Here is a 21,454-nt window from a genome sequence, read left to right on the forward strand (position 1 = left end):
TTATCACATATCATCTGTTATAATAAACAATTAACTTTACTTCATTCACTTGTCTCTCCTGATTTAAATGACTTGATGCAACTTTTTTCACATACGCAGCAGGACCCTTAACTCCTAAATGAGTAAAATCCCTCATTCTTTCATCCCTCCTTTCATTCCCACATACTTTCTTCATCATCCCTGCTCTCTTTCACCTCAAGACACATTAAACGATTGTAAATTTGCATCTCTGTGGTGTGATCTTTGTGAGTGAAAAGATACCTTAAAGCCATTCAGTCCACAAATATGAACAGGGAGTTTGTCTAGTAGTGTTTGATTTAGGGTGTGACAGGTGTGTAGATACTTCTGAACTTCTTGAATAGTGGAACGTGTGTCAAGGGCTGGTGTGAGAGTAAACATTTCAAACACTGTTGAAACCTGGAACTAGGCTCGGAGCTCTGCTTATTTAGCATTACTTTATGTCAATACACATAAGATAAATGCTATCAATACAAGAGCATGTGAAACTCAGATATAGAATTGAATTTCAAATGATGCAAATATGATTAATATGTATCCAGAATGACCCCACCTTTAAGATGCACAATAACTCTACAATGCACAATTCAGGCTAGACTTATTTTAATTAAGCCTGGTAGGGAATAAAATACAAAAGGAAAACCTATTGTTTCCTCTCCCATCCCAAAATTCCACTTGGTACAGTGCACATCATTGTCACCTGGGGCCCAGGCAAAGTGTTGTGAGTTGGCCTAACGGGTCTTGGCTCACCCACTGCCACATCCTAAATGACTTGGAGAACATGTATTTTCTGAACTTTTATTTTTACTTGTCTTAAAATTAACATGAAAATACACAAAAACTTTTTTCTGTTCTAAAAATGTAAAAGACATTTATTAGGCTGCCATCATGTGTGAAATGTGGACCAATCACAACATTTGATGTCGGCTTCCCATTGAGACAAGGGATGCAGTTGAATAGTCCAAAGGTCTTTTCCTTGACCTCGATGGAAAACAGGAGGTCAAAGACAGATGTGAAGGAGAATTCATTAGAAAAATCTACTGCATTGCTAAAGAGAGTGTGACTGCACTCATACTAGGCTACAAGCAGATATTATTGACTACAGTGGTGGAACTACAATCCTAAAAACTGAGGATGGACTAATGAAAGCGCATGTCTGATACTTCACCCCGACACAAACGTACAAAACTCTCTCATGAATTTCTGCTTTGCTTAAGTCAGAAACACAAATATGCCTTCTCTGAATGTCTTGTTTCTATTCAGGCACAACACTGTAGGATTCACTGACATGTAAACTCCGTTAATAAATAACACACAGGATCAGGGCCATTCTCAGCCACTCATAAGGACAGGAAAGGACAGAAATAGGGGACAACCTCATCACCTCTCCTGGATTAATGTTTCAGTCCACTTTATGTTAAACTGGCTAAATGGCATGGTATGTTTAATAATTACACCATCAGGCTAACATTGCTGAAAATAGTCAATCACGCCATGTTTTTATTCTTTAAACTTTTACTTAGACAGGGAAGCTTTACTGTTACTGATACAGATATTTACATACATACACAGATATTTGTTAGAGGTATAGTGCAGTTTGATCAGATGGAAAGGAACAACATGGTCCACTATTCAGCATTCCCAAGGATGGATTTCCTCTGCAAAGAACAGTAAAGGGTTACGCGTGTTTGTAGCCAAAGGTATCGTACTATGATCTCTACGACACTGGGGTTTATGAGTAACTACTTTTTATGTGTGCAACAAAATAATATAGAACTCTGCCAACCTGAATCATTCACCCTGTTTGTTATTCACTGTGTGTCCAAAGGTCAAACCATATAGATAAACAAATGCAGTTTTCATATTGTGGAACACCTACACCTTTGATAACGTCTGTCCTGATTTCACCCGACTTTGTTTGGACGTTGAATATACTGAACCTCTGACCTGATAACAGTGGTTCACATGCTTTATCAGTCTGATAAAATGATGCATGCTACAGTATTTAAACACATAGATTCATTTCAGAAATGTGTCATGTCACAGTGAGTATTAACAAACTGACTTCTTTAGTGTGGATGATTCAGACACTTTTCCTTAGTTGTTGTATCTCAGGTTCATGTTTGCCCCTGTTTTTATACATTTTGTTTTTTATTGTACTGCCTGGTTTGACAGTACAATAAAAAACCATAACAACTAGTGACCTGGGAAACACCTGCTCAGGAGGATCAATGTGCATTTGGCTACTTTGAATCAAGAGTAAACCCACTTAACCACTTAACTTTATTTTGAAAAGTTCTGTATAAATAAAGTTTATGATTTATATTAATACCACCTACAGTAGCAGTTTGGAAAACTAATCTGAATGGTGTGAGAACTTTCTATTACATACAAACACACTCACGCAAAAACAACAAAATTACCTCAATCATATCTTCATACAAAATATAATGGATTTTTGAATAAGTATATCTTTTCTTCCACCAGTCACTCAACTCCACGGAGACCATAAAACAATAGGTGAACCTGTGGAGGCAGCCGCTCCGGTCGACAGGCTCTGGCTGGACTATGGTCATGTGTTCAAACTGACAAAAAGACACCGTGCTGTCTGTGGTATTGCGGATAAATGCACATAAATGAGCCACACAAGAAAAAACCCTTGAATTGTTTGAAGTGAGGTAGCACATGATACATGATATCAATTTGTGTACAAGAATGATTGATAATAAATCATTTGTATCAGTAACAGCAATGCTTCCCTGTCTATATAATGGTTTAAAGTTGGTGAGCCATGGGCAGAAATAGGGCTAGCATATGCACTGACAGGGTGATTGGGGAATGAGATGAGCAGGAGGATATGGGAGTCAGGTCGCCAAGATTGATGATGAACGTCTGAGGACAACTGGTGGACATGAGGAGAATTGCAGTAAAGCTTGATAAAGTTGCACGGGCCTGTGGAAGTGGGACCATGGCTGAAAGTACAGACAGAGGCAGGAGAAATACAGCTCAGATGTGGTGACACTGTCTTTTTTTTTTTTTTTTTTACAACGTTTCAATACACTCTGACTTACATATTTCACTTAATATTGTATGTGCATGGCAGGACTTGGCTATGAACATTCCTGTCATCTGATATTCATCTGCCAATACATCTGCCCCTCAATTTACCCAATTGACCAATGCTTTATTTGCAAGGGAACTTACTCTAATTAGAATTGTAACTATTCTAAATATCTATTAACTCCCACTAATCTATTCATTCATTTCTATCTGCAGAATGTCTCATTCCGGTTTCATTCCTTCATGGCGAATAACAGGTATTATACTATCTGTGCCATCTGTGCTGTGACACATTGGCAAAGTATGGACTGCTCATAGATTTCTCACGAAGCAGGTATGTTTGTGTTTGTGGATAGCAATAGCCTTAGAAAGAGAATCCTATACGAAAGAGAACGCCAGTTACACACTGTAACTCCAGATTCTGTGACTATAGGCGCAGCCATCTAAGCTGTGGGTCTCACTCGTTGCTTTAACCAGCTGAAGAAAAAGCTTTTGTGGGAACCAGTTTTTACCTAGGTGAGACTGAGATGGCGCCTGTGCAGTACATGGCGGGATGCTAAAAGTCTCAGTAGTGCAAGAAAAAGAGATGAACCAATTAGTGATAGCCTTAAGCCACCAAGCAAGCCAAGCAATCCAGTCCACTTCAGTTCATTACAAATGATTTTCGTGTTTTGACAGATGTTGTGAATGGTACCGACAGAACAATTCCATTTCTTCATGTTTTGTCATTACCCCTTTGTAGCAAGTGTGTGGTTGAGTGTGAGCAGTAAAAAGTGACAATGAATGTGAGTGGACCAGAGGAAAAGGCAATCAACAAGCTGTAGATCTGGCAGTAAATGTACGATAAAGGTTAAAATGTGCCAGTCAATAAATGCAACTTCTCAAGACCTAGAAAAGCCTCATCTGGTGTTTCCCAGCTGCTGTAAAAGTGCAACCCAGCCTATGTTTAAGAGCTACATTTTAGAGTACTATCTGCAGAGTAAATGCAAAACAGCTCTAGGGTTTAGGCACAGGTAGGTTAAGGTAAGGGTTTCAAGAGTACTGTATGAAAATGTTTGGTGGAAACATGGCTTTAAAGGTTTGCACTTATACTCATAGAATCTGAAGTTACAATATGTAATTAGTGTTCACACCTATTCATTTTGAAAGAGCAACAGCCAATGAGGAAACTCCGCCATTCGACTGAACAGTGGTGTAACGTCATCACTCAGTCCATCAGTAAATCACAGACTTTGCATTTAAAGTGCTGACGCCGGCTTTGCTGCAATCCATCCAAAAATTAAGTTCCTGTTGCCTCTGTTGTGGCTGCTGAAGTATAGTGTATGTACACAACCTGTTTGCTAATGCTATCTAATTGGCATACCTGCAATGGAGTGCAAAGTAAATCAAGTGACTAATAATGTTTGAAGTACATTATTTCTGTTAAAATAAGAGTGGTATCGATTTTCTCATCTAAGTTTCCAAAAATGTTGTACTATCCCTTTAACAAGTATATTGTTGCTGCTGTCTGACTGTAAAATGACTTTTATTTGATGCAGCTGAAGGACAATAAAGGATAATTTGGGTTTGACACTGGGGTTTATGTGGTGCTACTTTTTATGTGTGCAACAAAATGATATAGACCTGAAACATCTGAATCATTCACCCTGGTTACTGTTTAATTCTCTGTCTGCTGACAAACAAACAAAGAGAAAGTCTTTGTTGTTGTGTTGTCTTACATCTTTGATAAACTTACATGTCCTGACTTAACCTGACTTCGGACATCAATTATACTGTACCTCTGAATACTGATAAGAGTGGTTCACATGGTTTATCAGTCAGACTCAAAATGACAAAATGACAAAATGACGTACATACATGGTGCAGTATTTCAACGCCTACATTCTTTTCAGGAAGTTGTGCAGCATGTCACAGTGAGTATTACACAACAAACTGACTTCTTTACTGTGGATGATCCAGACACAACCACTGACTTTTGGAAGTCCCTACTCAGCAGGGTGAGTGTGTGGTTTGGCTCCTTTGAAGTTGAATATTCATAAAAAGAAACATGGTTGAAAGTTATTTGGCCGATTAGTAACTGACCACATGAATGTCATTTGGCGTAATGCTTCTAAAGTCGCCGATAATAAACCACAGATATTTTTCCAAGCCACTTTAGCTGTTTAATACCTGATTGTGTACCTGCTGGGATGAATGGTTAAAAGGTGGAGGTAAGTTTTTCATTTATAATGTAAAGAATATTTAGGATGACAGGAAGGAACCAGAAAGGTAAAGAAGCCTGTTAACTAGATCTTTTCAACAACTGATCTACCATGTTTTAAGGAAAAACTATAACAAAGGTTAAAGGGCTATGATTTGCAGTAGGCTATTATTGTTCCTTTGTGCATTTCAGTGTGTATTATTTTTGGTTTCAGTGGGGAAGACTTAACTGAAAAGGAAATGTAATTTTTGAGTTTCTCTGTATTAGTAAGTGTAGGTTTTTACTGCTAGTATGACTATTTACAAATCAGTATTGTACTGTTTACTCATTATTACACACATCACTTCCAATTTAATAATTTCTGTTTTCTTATTTATTTTTGTTTTGTCAGTCCTGGCAGCATGGACAATATTCAAAATGTCAAACAGATTTTTTTTTATTTAAATTTCATTTAAATTCAAATTAAAGTTGCTTTGCAGATGGAGCAGCCACCTCGACCAACACTGTTTGACTTCCATGGAGTCTCCATGACCAAACACTTTACTGACAACTGGGACAACGTTCAGAAATTCGAAGCCAGACCAGATGACATCCTTATAGCTACTTATCCTAAAGCCGGTGGGTTTGTGTTTTTAAGAGTATGGGACTTCTGGCATCATAGTTAAACTTTTAAACATAATGTCGAATGCCTTCAGTTTTTATATTTCCTACGTTCAGACCACTGATCAGAATGTACTCTGTGTAATCTCAGGGACCACATGGGTCTCATACATCCTGGATCTTCTGTATTTTGGGCAGACATGTCCAGAGCGTCAGGCATCCCTTCCTCTTTATGAGAGAGTGCCATTTCTGGAGATCAGCACACCGTCTTTTCCCCCAGGTTGAAGCACATGGTCACAATAAGTCAGATATCTTTCCATTATATTGCAAAAGAAAGCTCTAAATACAGATTTCACTCGGTTGTTGCAGTTTAATCTCTTCATTCTGATTGTTGTGTGCCAATTACCACAGTGAGTCAACCAGTCTGCCTCAGATCAGTTTTGTTGCATGCATGCATTAAGTCGTGTGTTATATGATGAAAAGGCTGTTAGATGTGTAAATAGGCCATTTGGAGGTAGCAGAAACAAGTTGTGAACATAACACTTGCATTTGACGAACAGCTAACAACTGTTTACTTAGAAATCCAGCAGTTAGAGACTGAAAGCAGCTGTTTTCTGTGGTTGTGAATGAGGCTATGAGAGTGGTGAGAGTGAACCAAAACAGTAAAGCTCCAGGCTGGACAGCTGAACAGTAAGCTGAATCCCGCTATACATCTCCATGGTCATTAAGGGGGGCTTTCACATTTTTACATTGATTTCACACTGATATTCGATGCATCGTTAGTTATGGTATGCAAACAAATCCATTGATGCATGTAATCAGTCAGTGACTAATGCTTCTCTCCACAAAGGCAAAGACTTGGCAGACCAGCTTCCCACCACTCCTCGTCTCATTAAAACTCATCTACCAGTTCAGTTCATACCCATGTCCTTCTGGGAGCAGAACAGCAGGGTAAAATTCACACACATACAATATTTAGCCTGTGAAATATGTGAGTAATGAACCCCACTTAATTATAATGCAGATAAATAGTAATTTAGTGGTTTCTTCTTGTATAGATAGTCTATGTGGCTCGTAACGCAAAGGACAATGCAGTGTCCTATTTCCACTTTGGCCGCATGAACAATATCCAGCCAGAAACAGGGGACTGGAGCACCTTTCTGAAGGATTTCATGGAGGCAAAGAGTGAGCTCTGAGAACTTTTACTGTAAAGAAGGCACATTATCAACTCATTTCCTTGACGTTCCCCTCATAAATATCATTCTGTGGCTTCAGTGGTGTTTGGATCATGGTATGACCATGTGACCGGCTGGTGGGAGAAGAAACAGACTTGTCCAAAACTTCACTACATGTTTTATGAAGATCTGGTTGAGGTGAGCTTCGGTGTGTTTGAGCGTGCGTTGTTTTCAGCAGCATTTGACTGTGTTACATAATCAGTTTTGGCCTCATTAAAAAACAATCATTGGAAATGCTTTATATTTTATATTCATGAAAAGAAAATGTCTTTTGTCTGACCTCAGCTGGTAGTGTTACCACTCCCATGTTTGTACAGTAAATATGAAACTTCAGTTAGAAGATGGTTATCTTATCTTTGCATAAGGATTGGAAAAAGGGGAAAACAGCCAGCCTGGGTTTTCCTGGAGTTTCATAGTCACAGCACTGGAGACTCCAGAAAGTCACGGTGTTAGGCTTGGCCCAAATATAAGTTACTGGACTCAATGTACAGACCAGCAGGCATGAGTAGAAAAACAAACCAAATTTACTTACAATAAAGCAAACACAAAACACACTCATAAGGAGTGGAGGAAACTAACTAAAGGTGCACTCAAAAGGAGTGGAGATGACAAAAGACAGAAAGCGCACTCAACGAGTGGAGAAAGAAAGAAAAGGCGCACTCGATGAGTGGAACAAACAATTTCCCCACGTGGGAGGCTGAGGCTGGGCAAAGGCTGAACGTGGCTGGTGGGCACTGCGAACAGACAAAGCACAGGTGAGGCAAGGGAAAATAGATCTACCAGATCCTCACACACGGTGCTGCGCCGAAAAATAGGAGAAGCTGTTGCAAAATTGCTGACCTCCGATCACTCATTCGTCTCTGCTCTTCGATATAATAGAGCAGCTGTATTTGCAAATGCAGATATACGAAAAGTGTTTGCACCAACATAAATGCGACTGCTACTCTGAATGCATCCATGATCATCATAGCCAAATGAAAATGTAAACATAGATCGCACTTTTGACGCAGGTGCAAGTTCTGGCGAATAATGTGACGTCGGCTACCTAAAACTCTGTTTTTTTCTCTTTTTTTTTCTCAGTTTACATGCAAACGTGCAACTGAAGTTTTCCAAAATCTCCACTCTGGCCGGAGTTTTTAGAATGCATTGTTTTCAGAGGCGAATTCTCCGTTTGCGTGTAAACAAAGGGCACAAATGAAGGGAAATGTCTCCGTTTTTCAAATAAACCATGTACGTGTAAACAGGGCCTGAGGGACAGGTATGTTGGCAGATAAAGTTCACATGATGGGAAAAGGCGGGAAAGTCTGAGGCCTTCTGGTAGAAAGTTGTGAACAGCAGAGTGGAAAGTTTCCTAAGAAAAGCAGGTGCCAGTACTTCCCTTTTCACATTTTTCTCAGAATAAAAAAATCACTGACTGTGTGTGTGTGGTGCAGCTAAGTCATTGGGCCAGTATGCCCTTAGTTCCTTGTACTACTGGTGAAATCTCTTGAAGCTGTCCCGTCTCTGAGCTTTTAGTGGGTGACGCAAATGAAGCACCTCAAAAACCAGCAGAGAAAAGCAGGCAGGTCATGGTACACCAAAGAGTGAAACGTAGAATTTCCTTTAGAGGTGCTAATAGGCAAAGTCTTTTTAATTGTGGACACAGCCAGGCTAGCTTTTTCCTCCTGTTTCCAGTCTTTATGCTAAGATAAGCTAAACTAAGATAAGCTAAGATAAGCTAAGCTAAGTGCCTCTTGGCTCCAGTTTCCAAATTTCCTATTTTCTTTCCTTAACTGTTCTTTTAACATAGACCATTGTTGTGTAGAGATATGTCTTTAAGAATAATATAGCCTTTTTAAGAATGGATGTTGGTTTGAAAGATAACCACTCCACGTGTTACTATTTCTTGCAGGACTCTGGACGAGAGATAGACCAACTCTGTTCCTTCCTTGGTTTGTCTCCTTCAGCTGAGGAGAAGCAAAGAGTCACAACTGGGTCGAAGTTTGACAACATGAAACAAAACAAAATGACGAACTATTCCACCGTCGAAGTTATGAATCACACAGTGTCACCATTCATGAGAAAAGGTTCAGTGAAAAATGCCTACAGGGAAAGAAGTTTTTTTTCCTGTGAGCACCAAAATGTGCTCAAACACAACTGATTTTATTTAACTGAATGATTCTCTCTGCTTCTCCAGGGAAAGTCGGTGACTGGAAGAACCATTTCACTGTGGCGCAGAATGAAGCGTTTGATGAGGATTACAAGCACAAAATGAAGAATCCTACACTGCAGTTTCGCACTGAACTTTAGAGGTCCAGCCCAGCTGCGCATAATGAAGAGCCCTGAAGTGTCATTAATTTGAGAGGAATCGTGATGTTACTGAGTCAAATGTTAAAGTTGATTGACAAGGATATTTTCCAATCAGTGCAAGACATTTCCCACAGTAATGATGTTGACTGATGTTATAAAATCATCAAAAAATTATTAAAGAAATTACCAAAAATCAAAGCTTGATGAATGTTGAAACTTGAACTTGACTTGAATTATTTACAGTTAAGAATAATAAAATATGCTACGTTATGCTGCATATGCTGTCCGGCATTTGTATGCAAGTTAGGAATAATACAGTAAATATGCTGCATTATGCTACATTTGTATATATTTCACAGTCCTGGCAAATACTGCATGTATTGCACGGCGTGCAGATGGAGAGGGAGAGAAGAACAGAGGAGCTCAGTGTACCATTGGAAGCCCCCAGTCTAATCCTATAGCAGCGTAACTAAGGACTGGTCTGAGGCAAGCTTGAGCCAGCCCTTACTATAAGCTTGATCAAAAAGGAAAGTTTTAATCCTACTCTTAAATGTAGAGATGGTGTTGGACAAAGACTGAGAGATGGTTCCACAGGAGAGGAGCTTGATAGCTGAAGGAACCATAAGTAAGCCTGCATTCTGGGAATGCAGAAGAAGAAGAAGAAGAAGAATCGTGGGGAGACATTCCCCTTTATTTGTCACACACACATGGTCGGAAACACGGCACACGGAGGTGAAATTTGCCTTCCGCTTTTGACCCATCCTGATCGTCCCTCCTCCGCGGCAGACCAGGAGCGGTGGGCAGCCAGACCGGCGCCCGGGGACCCATTCTGTTGCGTCACCATTGGTCAGGTGGTGATCTTCTTGCAGTGTTCTAGTGGGGTAATAATGTACTGTGAGCTCATTAAGATGGTGCCTGAATATTTATGGCTTTGTAAGGTTTTTGTCTGAACATGTGCTGCAGCGTTCTGGAGCAACTGGAGAATATTTAGCAATGAATTTGGGGTTGCAATAATCCAAACTGGAAGTTACGAATGCATGGACTAGTTTTTCTGCAATATTGAACAGTCCTTGGAATTTGTTTTACATGTCCATTATAAGTTCATTATTTCAGAATTTGTCCAGGGTGTGAACTTGGCTGGCAGCCAAAACTAATATTGCTTCATGAAAACTAACACTGGTGTTCCTGGATAAGGGGTATGGACAGGTGATCACCAGCTTCATACCCCCTGTATGAAGCTGGTGATCACCTGTCTTTGTCAATGCAGGGTTTCCATGAGCAGAAGAGGTGGGTTGCTAACCGCTACGTTACCACCCGAATGACCAGCAGACATTTACAGTGTCAAAGCAGGTGTGAAATAAAAACAAAAAACTGGTAAGTGACGAATAACTAAATACAGAAAAATGTAGACTTGCTGTTAAAATATTAATACAAGTAAATGAGAACTGCAAACACTGTACCATTTAAAAAAAATGAATGAATTTTGTTCTTTATGATTTATGAACTTTGTTCTTAACTTTGTTCTGTATGAATGAACATGAACTGTTTCTTGAGCAGACCTGGAAACTAAAAATAATCCATCTGAGGCAGAATAAAGATTTCTGGAAACTCTCCCACTGTCACTGGCTGAGAGAGTAAATGCTGTCGAGATGATTTTTATATCTCCCACTATTTCTCTAGGCTATTATCTCTTTCTGTCCATCCTGTCATGCATATTTTACCTGTTGAAATTGGAATCACACAAGAAACATAACTAGATTTGGGGATTTTTGTATTTCTCGACTACTCTCGCGATGCATAAATCAGAGTTAACTTGTTAACAGAGTAGTGAGTATATCTCAATATACGCACTACATTCTATCCTGCAGCAGGCCATCAATCCTACATAACACTACACATTGCAGATAAAACATTTTCAGTACCATACACACACATGAAATCCTCTTGGCATACATCTTTTCATAATTTCAAACAGAAATAGCATTAAGCATAACTACCCATTTGGAATGGGACAAAGGAAACATCTGAGTAGTGCAATATATTATTATATATTATTATATAATATATTATATGCATTATATTCTCTGGCACAACTCCCAGTTTGGAGATACTAGAAAGAGTACAGTGCCATCTAGTGACTCAGAAACTCAAAAACTTTAGATGTTACTGCTGGGCTGCCCATTTACAATCCTGATTCCAAAAAAAGTTGTGATGCTGTGTGTAAATGAAAACATCTGCAACAATTTTACAAAGTGTTCCTGAGCCCATGTAGTAATATCCTTTGTACAGTCATGTGTTCACAAAGTGATGAACCTCGCTCCATCCTTGCTTGTGAATGACTGAGCCTTTCCAGGATGCCCCTTTCATACCCAGTCACGATACTGTCACCCGTTAGCAATGAACCTGTTTACCTGTGAAATGTTCCAAACAGGTGTTTTTGGAGCATTCCACAATTTTCCCAGATACTTATGTTTTACACAGCTTTTTTTGGAATTAGGGCTATAAACACGCTGGCTTTCTGGAGAAGTAATTTCACAGAGTGCATGCCGGAGGAGACCTTGGCCTTGCTTTCTATAGAGCAATTATCTCTTCTATTATCTCACAGTGCTGTTTGGTTCCTGGTACAAACATCTGAGAGACTGGTTGGAATGTATATGTATTTTATGTATTATTAAATTACTTTTATTTATTGTAGTTATGATCATTTTACATTATGAGTCAAATTAAAAAAAGTCATACGTGCCTTTCCCTGTGGTTTCTTATAAAAGCTGCAGGATGAACTCAGGTAGCCTATGTGCCTGCACACACACAGCACTGGAGGAGATGAAGATTACAGTTTACAGCGTGTTGCTGAAGTGGTTCACATCAATTGATCTTTCAAATATGTGAAATTTGCAAGAGAGGTGGCTGGTACCTGCTAAAGTTAGAAGCAAATGCCTCGATACAGTTATGTAGCCTTCTGGCTCAGTAGCTTATCAAGACCTCGCAAATCATTGAATTCAATTTGATATTTCCTGGTAAAGATGCAGAGGAAAATCTTCTCAGCCCTGTAAGGAGGTTTGTTGTGCAAGAGGTATGTTATCTTATGTGAGATTTATAGTGATCATTTGATCACTGATCATTTCAGGCCAATGGTTTAATGATGATTCTCATAACAACAACAACAACAACAACAACAACAACATGATAATAATAATGATAGCTAATGGAGCCTGAGACTGCTATGTGATTTTAGCACAGTCTCATCTGCACTCATGCTTCCTGTGCATTATGTTTGAAAATTCAGCTTTTTCCATATTTGCGGGGTCTTTATGATATGAATTTTGAATTTGATTTGCATTGTGGATACAGTCTTTTTATGTGAGTTCATGCACCTTAAAATTGTTGGGCGAAGCAAACAAGATTTAGATCCTCATCCAGAGAAGTGGCAGCAGTGTAGAAGTTAGTGTAGTGAGTCATTTTCAATAACCAGAACAAGGCAAATAATTGACATGAAAACCTCTGAACAAATTTGCAGTATTTACTGTAATATAAAGTGGGAGATTAGAAAAACTGGTTTAGTCAGATTCTTTGAAGATAATGTCAAATTGCAGACAACTGTGACATTATTTTCTTTTTTTTCTGCACCTCTTACATACCCACCAAATGAGAGAAAACATACCTCAAAGCCCATTGCACACATTTCACACATTTCAAGGAAACATACTGTTCTACCCAGACATTGTAGCATGCACACTATTTGCAGATTTAACATGCATTCGTGAGAGCACCATCTTCAACCACAACGTCTTCACCTCTCCTCGAGTCTTTAAGATTGACGTTCCAGTCCAGTTTGTTATTAATTCTTTTTGGAAACAACTTTGCCAATTTGCCAAAACAGTCAAAGTACAGGTGTCAATAATAGCAATAGCAATGTCTCCATTCCATTCAGTGGTGTGGACGTGTGAGTGCGATTTCATTTGTCATTACAATGATCAATACTGTAGTGAGACAGCAGGCGGAGCTGTCTCACTGCAAGTGAGAGACTAATTAAAGACAATGACATACACCTGCGGAACGCCAGGTAGAGAGCAGAGGTGTCAAAAGGGACGATCATTTCTGTGATTGAGGACTCCGCTCTGGAGCCAAAAGCAGCAGCAGCACCAATGTGGAAGTGCTTCTGGCAACGACTTGTAAAAGGCAGCGACCAGCAACCCCACTATGACCCCGGCGCACTTGACTTGAGTGCGCACTTCCACATCAACCAATCAAGTTGCACTGGATAGATGCTAAAAACACAATCAGATCAGATCAAAGAAAAATGCAAATAAAGAGATAAATGTAAAAATACAACAGATAAAGGATCGAATCATTTCCGTCTTCTCTCTCTTTCTGTGTTTTCAGAGTTGGAGAGCTCCTGCGAGTCAAACCAGCTCACCCTGGAGGCCAAAGCTGCAGATCTGGCTGAGCTGGAGCAAACCCTCCGGCAGATCCTGGAGGAGATCAGCCACAATGTGACGCTGTACAGCACCTGTCTGATCGTTCCCTGCATACTGCGTTTGACAGCTGTTAGGACCAAACACTGTAATATGTTTGACACCGTCAGTGCCCAAAGTCTGGGTTGTGTGTGAGCCAAAAACTTAACACCCAAATATTTTGGACAGCTGAGCTGAAAAGGATTTCAACAATGGAAACGAGCTTTAAAGCTGCCAAAGATCATGAAAGTACTGAAATAGTTCCAAAGGAAACCACTAAAAGCCAATGTGACCTCAGTGCTCCAAAGCAGGAAGGTATTATTGAGGTAATTTTAACAACATTCCCTTAAGGTTTCCGGCTGGTAGCCTTTTAATAAATGTTCTCACAACCAAAAAATAACTTTCTCAGATCGTTTTGAAACCAAATTTTGCTGGCTGGGAAAAGCCCAACAAGCAGCTTTTACAGAGCCACATTCTGACAGGGACAGTTATGCAGGCAAGTTCTGTGGTGAGCGAGCTCACCTCATTCAGGAGGAGAATTTATGATAGAGCGCCTTGTTGCTGCTGTTAGCAAAGGACAAAAGAAAATTGTTTAAAATGTCATTTCATCATAGAGATGAAGAAAAATCAGACATGGAAACTCAGTGACAGCAAGTGTCCGTGTGATTTGGCCTTCATGGTAGACATTACCAAGTACCTCTCAGAGTTGAACCTGAAGCTGCAGCAGCTTCTTGGCTCTCTGCTTTCAAATGTGAAATAATTGGCAAGTGCAACTGGAAACACCTGCAGGCATTTGGCGAGAGGTATCAGGATAAGAAACGTCAACAAAAAGAACTGAACATATTTGCGATGCTGATAAGTGTGGAACCAGCTAATGTGCCTCAAAAACCTAAAACACAATTCTTGATCTGTAATGCAACAACCTCCAACTGTCGTTGATTCCTAAACTGGCTCTTGCAAAGACTCTGCTCAAGGCTGACTGAACCAAGATTGGAGAACCAGCTCCAAGTCCTATCATCAATATCTTCACTACCATTTGACATCAGACGCCTCGCCAAGAAGAAGCAGTTCCAGGCATGGCCAAGCTTAGTGTGATATTTGTGTTCAATAATTTAGGATGACCTAAATCCATATGGCCTTTGATAGGAAAAAGGTTCCCCACCCCTTCTTTAACACAATGATCATACGTTTTGTATGTTTTTGTTCTTAAGGTGAAATTACGTCCTCGACCACGATTGTTTGATTTCCATGGAATCTCAATGAGAACATTCAAAACTTACACTACAGACCTGTTTTTGTTTTCCAGTGTGCTTCCTTTTTTGTTATTGTTGCCTGTCTGATCTCCCTTTGTCTGTTTAGCTGGGTGTTCGCGTACATCCAGTCAGCCCCGCCTTCTCAGGTGTTCACCTGACACACATGATGCTGATTAGGCACAGAATAAAAGGAGAGAGCTCTTTCCTACCTGTTGCCAGATTGTCCCGAATCACTGCCGGTGTCTTTGCTTGTCTCCTTGTGAGTACTTCGCTTCATTGTCTCCTCTCATAGAGAGCTTGCTCATGTTGACTGCTCTTGCTACTAATAGTGTGCTCATGTGTTTCAGTGTCTACCTGCCGCTTCAGCGCGTGCCTTGCCTCAAACCCACTTCGTCTGAGCTCCTTTAGTTTTTCTCCCACTCCTTATGAGTGCGCTTTTCGTTACACCCACTGTTTTTTTTACTGGACGTAAAGCCTAACACTATTACACATAATGCTTTTATGCAATCCAGGCCTCCTTTCCTCTCTTAAAGCTAACCAAATTGACAATAATTTCAGAAAATTAGTGAGTTCAGTTCAGCTGTGGATTCACTTAATAATGATGATAATAATAATAATACTTAATGAAAGTAAATAAAGTTTATTCATAGACTACCTTTGAAAACACAATTACAAAGTTCTTTCAATAAAAACACATTTAAAGCAAACACCAAACCAAACTAAAAGTGATACAAAAATTAACTACATTATTATTCCCAAGAGGGAAAAATAAATCCAAAATGTCAATAAACAAATGAAATCACTGAAGAGCAATGTTCAAGTAGAATTGCTGCTTTACAATTGTATGCCTTGGCCAACCAGTCAAGTGTCATTTACATCCATGTCCATCCAGACTCATATAATGTGTGTAGTGAAGACTTTAAAGGAATTTATTAAAATCACATTGTCACATTGATATAAATATAACTCTATGCGTTACATTAACGCTCAACTGGGACTTCTTTCTGAAAAATAGTACTGTGTTTCTAACAATAACAGACTTGTGTATATATATTTAAATTGTTATTTTTTATGCTCTTATTTTAGTAGATGTGTCATATTTTAGTAGATGTGTCATGCACCAATTTCACCAGAAAAAATTCCTCGTATGTGTAAAAGCATTCTTGGCAATAAAGCTTTTTCTGATTCTGATTCTGATTCTAAAAGGTATGAAGTGTCTTTTTTGGTGAAATGGAAGTTATCACTCATTTATGACGTATGATTTCAGTGAACGATTTCCAGTGAGACACATGCAGTCTTCACGTAGAGACTATTTCTTACAGAGGAGTACAGAGGACTGAAAAAGAACTTCATCACGTGATGCAACAACAACACTTACCTGAAACTCAATATCAGCAAAATCAATGAGCTTGTGGTGGACGACAATGCTTCAAATATGGATGTTGCTGCACACAAGCTACAAATTGTAAACCATGGATGCTTCACACACATTTTCAACCCAGCAGCTCAAAAGATCTATACAATTTCCAGTTTCAAGGTGCATAGCCAACATTAGTGTCACCAATCCAGTACCTGACCAAATGTGATGTGTGATCACAATCTCCCCTTCTGTTCTTGAGTTATGGTGTTGAATAATGACCAGAAAAGTGTTTTTGTGGAACATTATGAGGTCACAGTGAAGGTGAGCCTTGACCTTTTGGACATAAAATGTCATCGCTTCATCATTTCACCTTATGAGAAATTTTGGTGATATTTGGTCATAATTAGTGTGTGAATTTTTGATTTTGTTTCATACGTTAACAGCGACTTCGATCTCTGAACACGAAATCTGTCAGTTCATTCTTGAGACCAAGTGGACGTTTGTGCCAGTTGTCATGGAATTCCGTCGAGACATTCCTGAGATATTGCGGTCATGAGAATGGGACAATCATGAGGGCACAGTGACCTTTGACCACAAAAATCCAATCAGTTCACCCGTGAGTCCAACTGAACACATACCAAATTCGAAGAAATTTCGTCCTGAGATATTCCTCTTTAAAGAATGGCATAGCGGTCACATTGACCTTGACGTTTAACCTTTTACCACGAAAAAATTATTTAATCCTTGAGTCCAGGTGAACTTTTAGGTAGCACCTGAACCATTGCAGAGCAGTGCCATGGATACCCACCCAGTTTTCAAGACAGTCGAAGAGGTAGAAGGTCAAATCATCTGAAGTGACATTAAAAGTGTGGTACGTGCAACTGGAAAGAGGTAACACTGTGTATTTTCCTAATCTACAAAAATATAAGTCTGCTATGATATCTGAATAATCTGTGTGAGTATGTAAATCTCCCTCAGGCATTTGGTGAGAGGTTTCAGGACATGAAAAGTAAACAAAAAGGAACAGAATATATTTGCAATGTTGTTACGTGTGGAACCAGCTGATGTGCTTAAAACGGACAACACTGAGCTATAAAGCCAGAACCTCTGACTGTCAGTCGTTCATTTCTAAACTGGCTCTTGCAAAGACTCATTTGTGCTTGAGACTGACTGACCCAAGCCTGGAATACCAGCTGTGAGCATCATCATCATCATCATCATCAGATGTCTCACCAAGGAGAAGCAGTTCCAGCCATGGCCAAGGTTAGTGTGACATCCGTGTTCAATTTTAAGGATGGCCTATAAGGATGACAATGACCATATATTTTTTAATCTTTTTCTTTTTCTTTTAAAGGTGGCACGACCTCCTCGACCACAAATGTTTGATTTCCATGGCGTCCCAATGATCGACTATTACACACAACATTGGGAGACCATTCAAAACTTTCAGGCCAGGCCAGATGATATACTTCTTGCAACATATCCCAAAGCTGGTCAGTCCACAAACATGAACAGGATATGCTTTTGGTTTATACTGTAGCTCTTGAAAAGATGTGTGTATGGATGTGCCAGGTTTTGATTGGATTTGTATCTCTTTTATTTCTTTTAGGAAACACCTGGCTCAGCTACATCCTCGAGCTGCTGCATTTTGGTCAGTCATCTTCAGAGCATCTGACATCTGTGCCACTCTATCTAAGAGTGCCTGTCTTGGAGGTCACCATCCCTTCAATGGAGCCAGGTTGAAACAACAATCACATTCTGACCAGTTTTCATCTTCCACAAATGTACTTTTATTATTCTATTCCATGGTGGTAATTCTCTGCCTTTTGCTTAAAACAGCAAAATGAATTGTTTACATGGAGTTACACGTTGTTGGGTTGTATTGTTGGGTTGTATTCAAAAGGTTGTGTGGTAGGGAGTGTACCATAACTTTAAGGGACAGTCTTTAGGGTTTAGGGGCATTTAACTGTGAGGTTGCAGATTGCAACCAGCTGACTACTGCTCGCCTCATCTCTCCGTTTCCAAGCATGCAGGAGAACCTATGGAGTCCGTGAAACTGTCACGATAAACGTGAAAGTCACTCTGCAGCATGGTGGACCACCTCTTGCTGTCATTATAAAGATCTCATTTTATAGTAACAAAAACACAATTCATATTTTCAGCTGATTATACACTCATGAAAAACATCAGTATGAATATCCTGTTTCTGCCATAGATTCCACTAAATCTTGCACCCTGGTCCTTTATTAATATTTGGTGTATTTATCTTAGTCATTGTATCTGAACAGTTGGTGTGTAGTTGTCCTGTGTTGTATTTACCACACTGTAGAATTCACTGACATGTAAATTGTTTTAATGTTGTACAGGATCAGAGACACGCATTTATCGAGGAACAGACTTTTTGGAAAACATCTCCACTTCTCCTCGACTCATTAAGACTCATCTCCCAGTTCAGTTTATACCAAAGTCCTTTTGGGAGCAAAACTGCAGGGTCAGTAGTTTGTCTGTTATTTCAACATCACAATAAGTAGAAAAGGTGATGATATTAATATACAGCAATATGTGGAAATTTACTGCTTTGTTCATATGGTTACAAAATTGCAGTTTTAATAATTAAACCATCCAGTGGTCACAAAACAGTACATCGAAGGTTATTATTTAGTTCAGGCTACTCTTTGGATTACTGTATATTGATAAATTATGAAAAAACATACAAGGCATGCATGATCAAAAGTGCCCCAAAACACATTAAGGGTAAAAATGCTTCATTCAGACAGTTAATCAGTGTACATTACAAAGTATTAATGGAAGAAAAGGGATTTATATGGAAATATCATTGATTTGTACATTCTTCTGGAAAGCACTGATAAGTGAAATTTGTACATATCATAGCAAGGTTCCTACATTAGGTATGAAAGTGACGTAGTTTGTGGCAACAAGATCGGATATTTTAAGCCAAAACATGGTTGTTCCCTCATCTTAAACACAGCATAACAACAATGTAAAATAAAGTTGAAACGTAATAGAACTTAAGTTTTCAACATATCTGTGGTTAAAAGAATTGTAAAGTTTCAACATGATCAGTTGTTCATAAACACTTTCGTATTTCATGATTCATGCAATATTCCTCTTCAGACAATCTAAGTGTTTTCTTGTTGTGTAGATAATCTACATGGCGCGCAATGCAAAGGACATCGTGGTATCTTATTTCCATTTTGAGCGAATGGCCTTCGTCCATCCAGAGCCTGGAGACTGGAACAGTTACTTCCAGAGATTCCTGGAGGGAAAGAGTATGTATGAGATACTATAATAAAGTTGCTCATAGTGGAGATTTCCTCCACACTCCTCACATGCTTTAATTTATTGTTCCGTTGCTTTAGTGGTGTGTGGACCCTGGTATGACCATGTGAGCAACTGGTGGAAGAAGAAGCAGAGTTATTCAAAACTCCATTATATGTTCTATGAAGATCTGGCTGAGGTAATTTATGTGTTTTTTAGGTTGTCTGTGTGTGTGTTCACATTGCTTTTCCATAGCTCTGCTGTTGCTGGTAATCGTGTGATGACAGTATTTGACTATTGTGCTTCCAGGATACTGGACGGGAAATAGACAAACTGTGCTGCTTTCTTGGTTTGTCTCCTTCAGCTGAGGAGAGGGAAACAATTTTAGGCAAAATACAGTTTGACAAAATGAAAATGAATGACATGGTCAACTTTTCAAAGTACAAAGGGATGGATTTTAAAATTTCTCACTTCCTGAGAAAAGGTACAGTGAACAGTGATATAAAACACAAGAAATGAGACAAAATTCAGTCTTCACCTTCAGCTAAAATCCATGAATGATGGTTTCATGATGGTTCTGCAGGCAAGGTTGGTGACTGGAAGAACCATTTCACTGTGGCCCAGAATGAAGAGTTTGATGAAGTCTACAGGAAGAAGATGAAGGATCCTACACTGCAGTTTCGCACTGAACTTTAGAGGCTCGTCCGTGCATAGTCAAACACAGCCAGACCTTTCTCCACGCTTCACTAGCACCGGGCTGTGCATGACAAAGAGTCCTGAAGTGACATGTGATAAAATACACATCAATGTTCAGTATGTTGTGAGTAAAATGCTAAATTTGATTGACAAGGATATTATCTAACCAGTGCAGGACATTTCTCACTATACTGATGATGAGTGATTTTATGACAATCAACGTTTTGCAAATATCAAAGCTTCCCAGACATGTTGAATCTCCTTCTATTGTGTTTGGAAATCTGCATTATATCACTAGTTTGTGGAAATTAATTAGATTAAAATGTATTTGCTAAATTAACATTTATGCTGTGAATAACAGTTGCAATCAGTGAAAGGCTCTTGGGAAAAAAGCTGGATTTTTAGTTGTAAAGTTGTAGTTCACTTGTTGTTACAAATCAGTCCTATCTGGGGCACAAGATATCTTGGAGTCAATTTGTTGAATTTCTATGTGTTATTGTGGACATTTCATTTTATTGTGTTAGGGAATCTGCATTATGTCACTAGTTTGTGGAAATGAATTGGAGGGAAGAATATTTGCTGTATTCACATTTATGTTGTGCATAATAACTGCAATAATCTGTCGGAAAAAACGCTTGTGCACGTTAAAAGCTCTTTACTGAGTTGAAATGAGTTCCCTGCTTAATAAGCATTTGTAGGGAGTATATGAAACAGAGGCATCAGACATCCACGCCTGATTCAAGGGAAATTTATGAAACTTTAACATACAACTTAATTGGTTCTTCTTTATTAGATATGATCAATCTGTCTTTAACAACAGGTTACATACCACAGTCCTTTAAAGTAGCTGTAGTAAAACCTCTTCTTAAAAAGCCTACTCTTGATCCAAGGGTTTTAGCCAACTACAAGACCTACATCTAACTGCCCCCTTCTCTCTAAAATTCTTGAGAAAGCAGTTGCTAATCAGCAAATTTTCAATGCTATGCAGATGATACCCAGCTATATTTATC

The 21,454-nt window shown here is 39.1% G+C and overlaps 2 protein-coding genes across 2 annotated transcripts; both read left to right on the forward strand.

Moving 5' to 3' along the window:
• The first annotated feature begins 5,757 nt into the window (after window positions 1–5,757).
• LOC143327276 (cytosolic sulfotransferase 3-like) lies at window positions 5,758–9,423 on the forward strand. Its single transcript, XM_076741541.1, has 7 exons — window positions 5,758–5,896; window positions 6,030–6,158; window positions 6,729–6,829; window positions 6,937–7,063; window positions 7,154–7,251; window positions 9,005–9,179; window positions 9,290–9,423. The coding sequence occupies exons 1-7, from the start codon at window positions 5,758–5,760 to the stop codon at window positions 9,400–9,402; spliced, it is 882 nt and encodes a 293-aa protein (XP_076597656.1). The 3' UTR covers window positions 9,403–9,423.
• Window positions 9,424–17,723: 8,300 nt separating this feature from the next.
• LOC143327156 (cytosolic sulfotransferase 1-like) lies at window positions 17,724–20,444 on the forward strand. Its single transcript, XM_076741373.1, has 8 exons — window positions 17,724–17,732; window positions 17,824–17,962; window positions 18,079–18,207; window positions 18,836–18,960; window positions 19,633–19,759; window positions 19,850–19,947; window positions 20,058–20,232; window positions 20,332–20,444. Exons 1-8 carry the CDS (start codon window positions 17,724–17,726, stop codon window positions 20,442–20,444), a joined length of 915 nt encoding a protein of 304 aa, XP_076597488.1.
• The last annotated feature ends 1,010 nt before the right edge of the window (window positions 20,445–21,454 follow it).

The sequence above is a fragment of the Chaetodon auriga genome, chromosome 10 (assembly GCF_051107435.1).
Source record: "Chaetodon auriga isolate fChaAug3 chromosome 10, fChaAug3.hap1, whole genome shotgun sequence".
NCBI lineage: Eukaryota > Metazoa > Chordata > Actinopteri > Chaetodontiformes > Chaetodontidae > Chaetodon > Chaetodon auriga.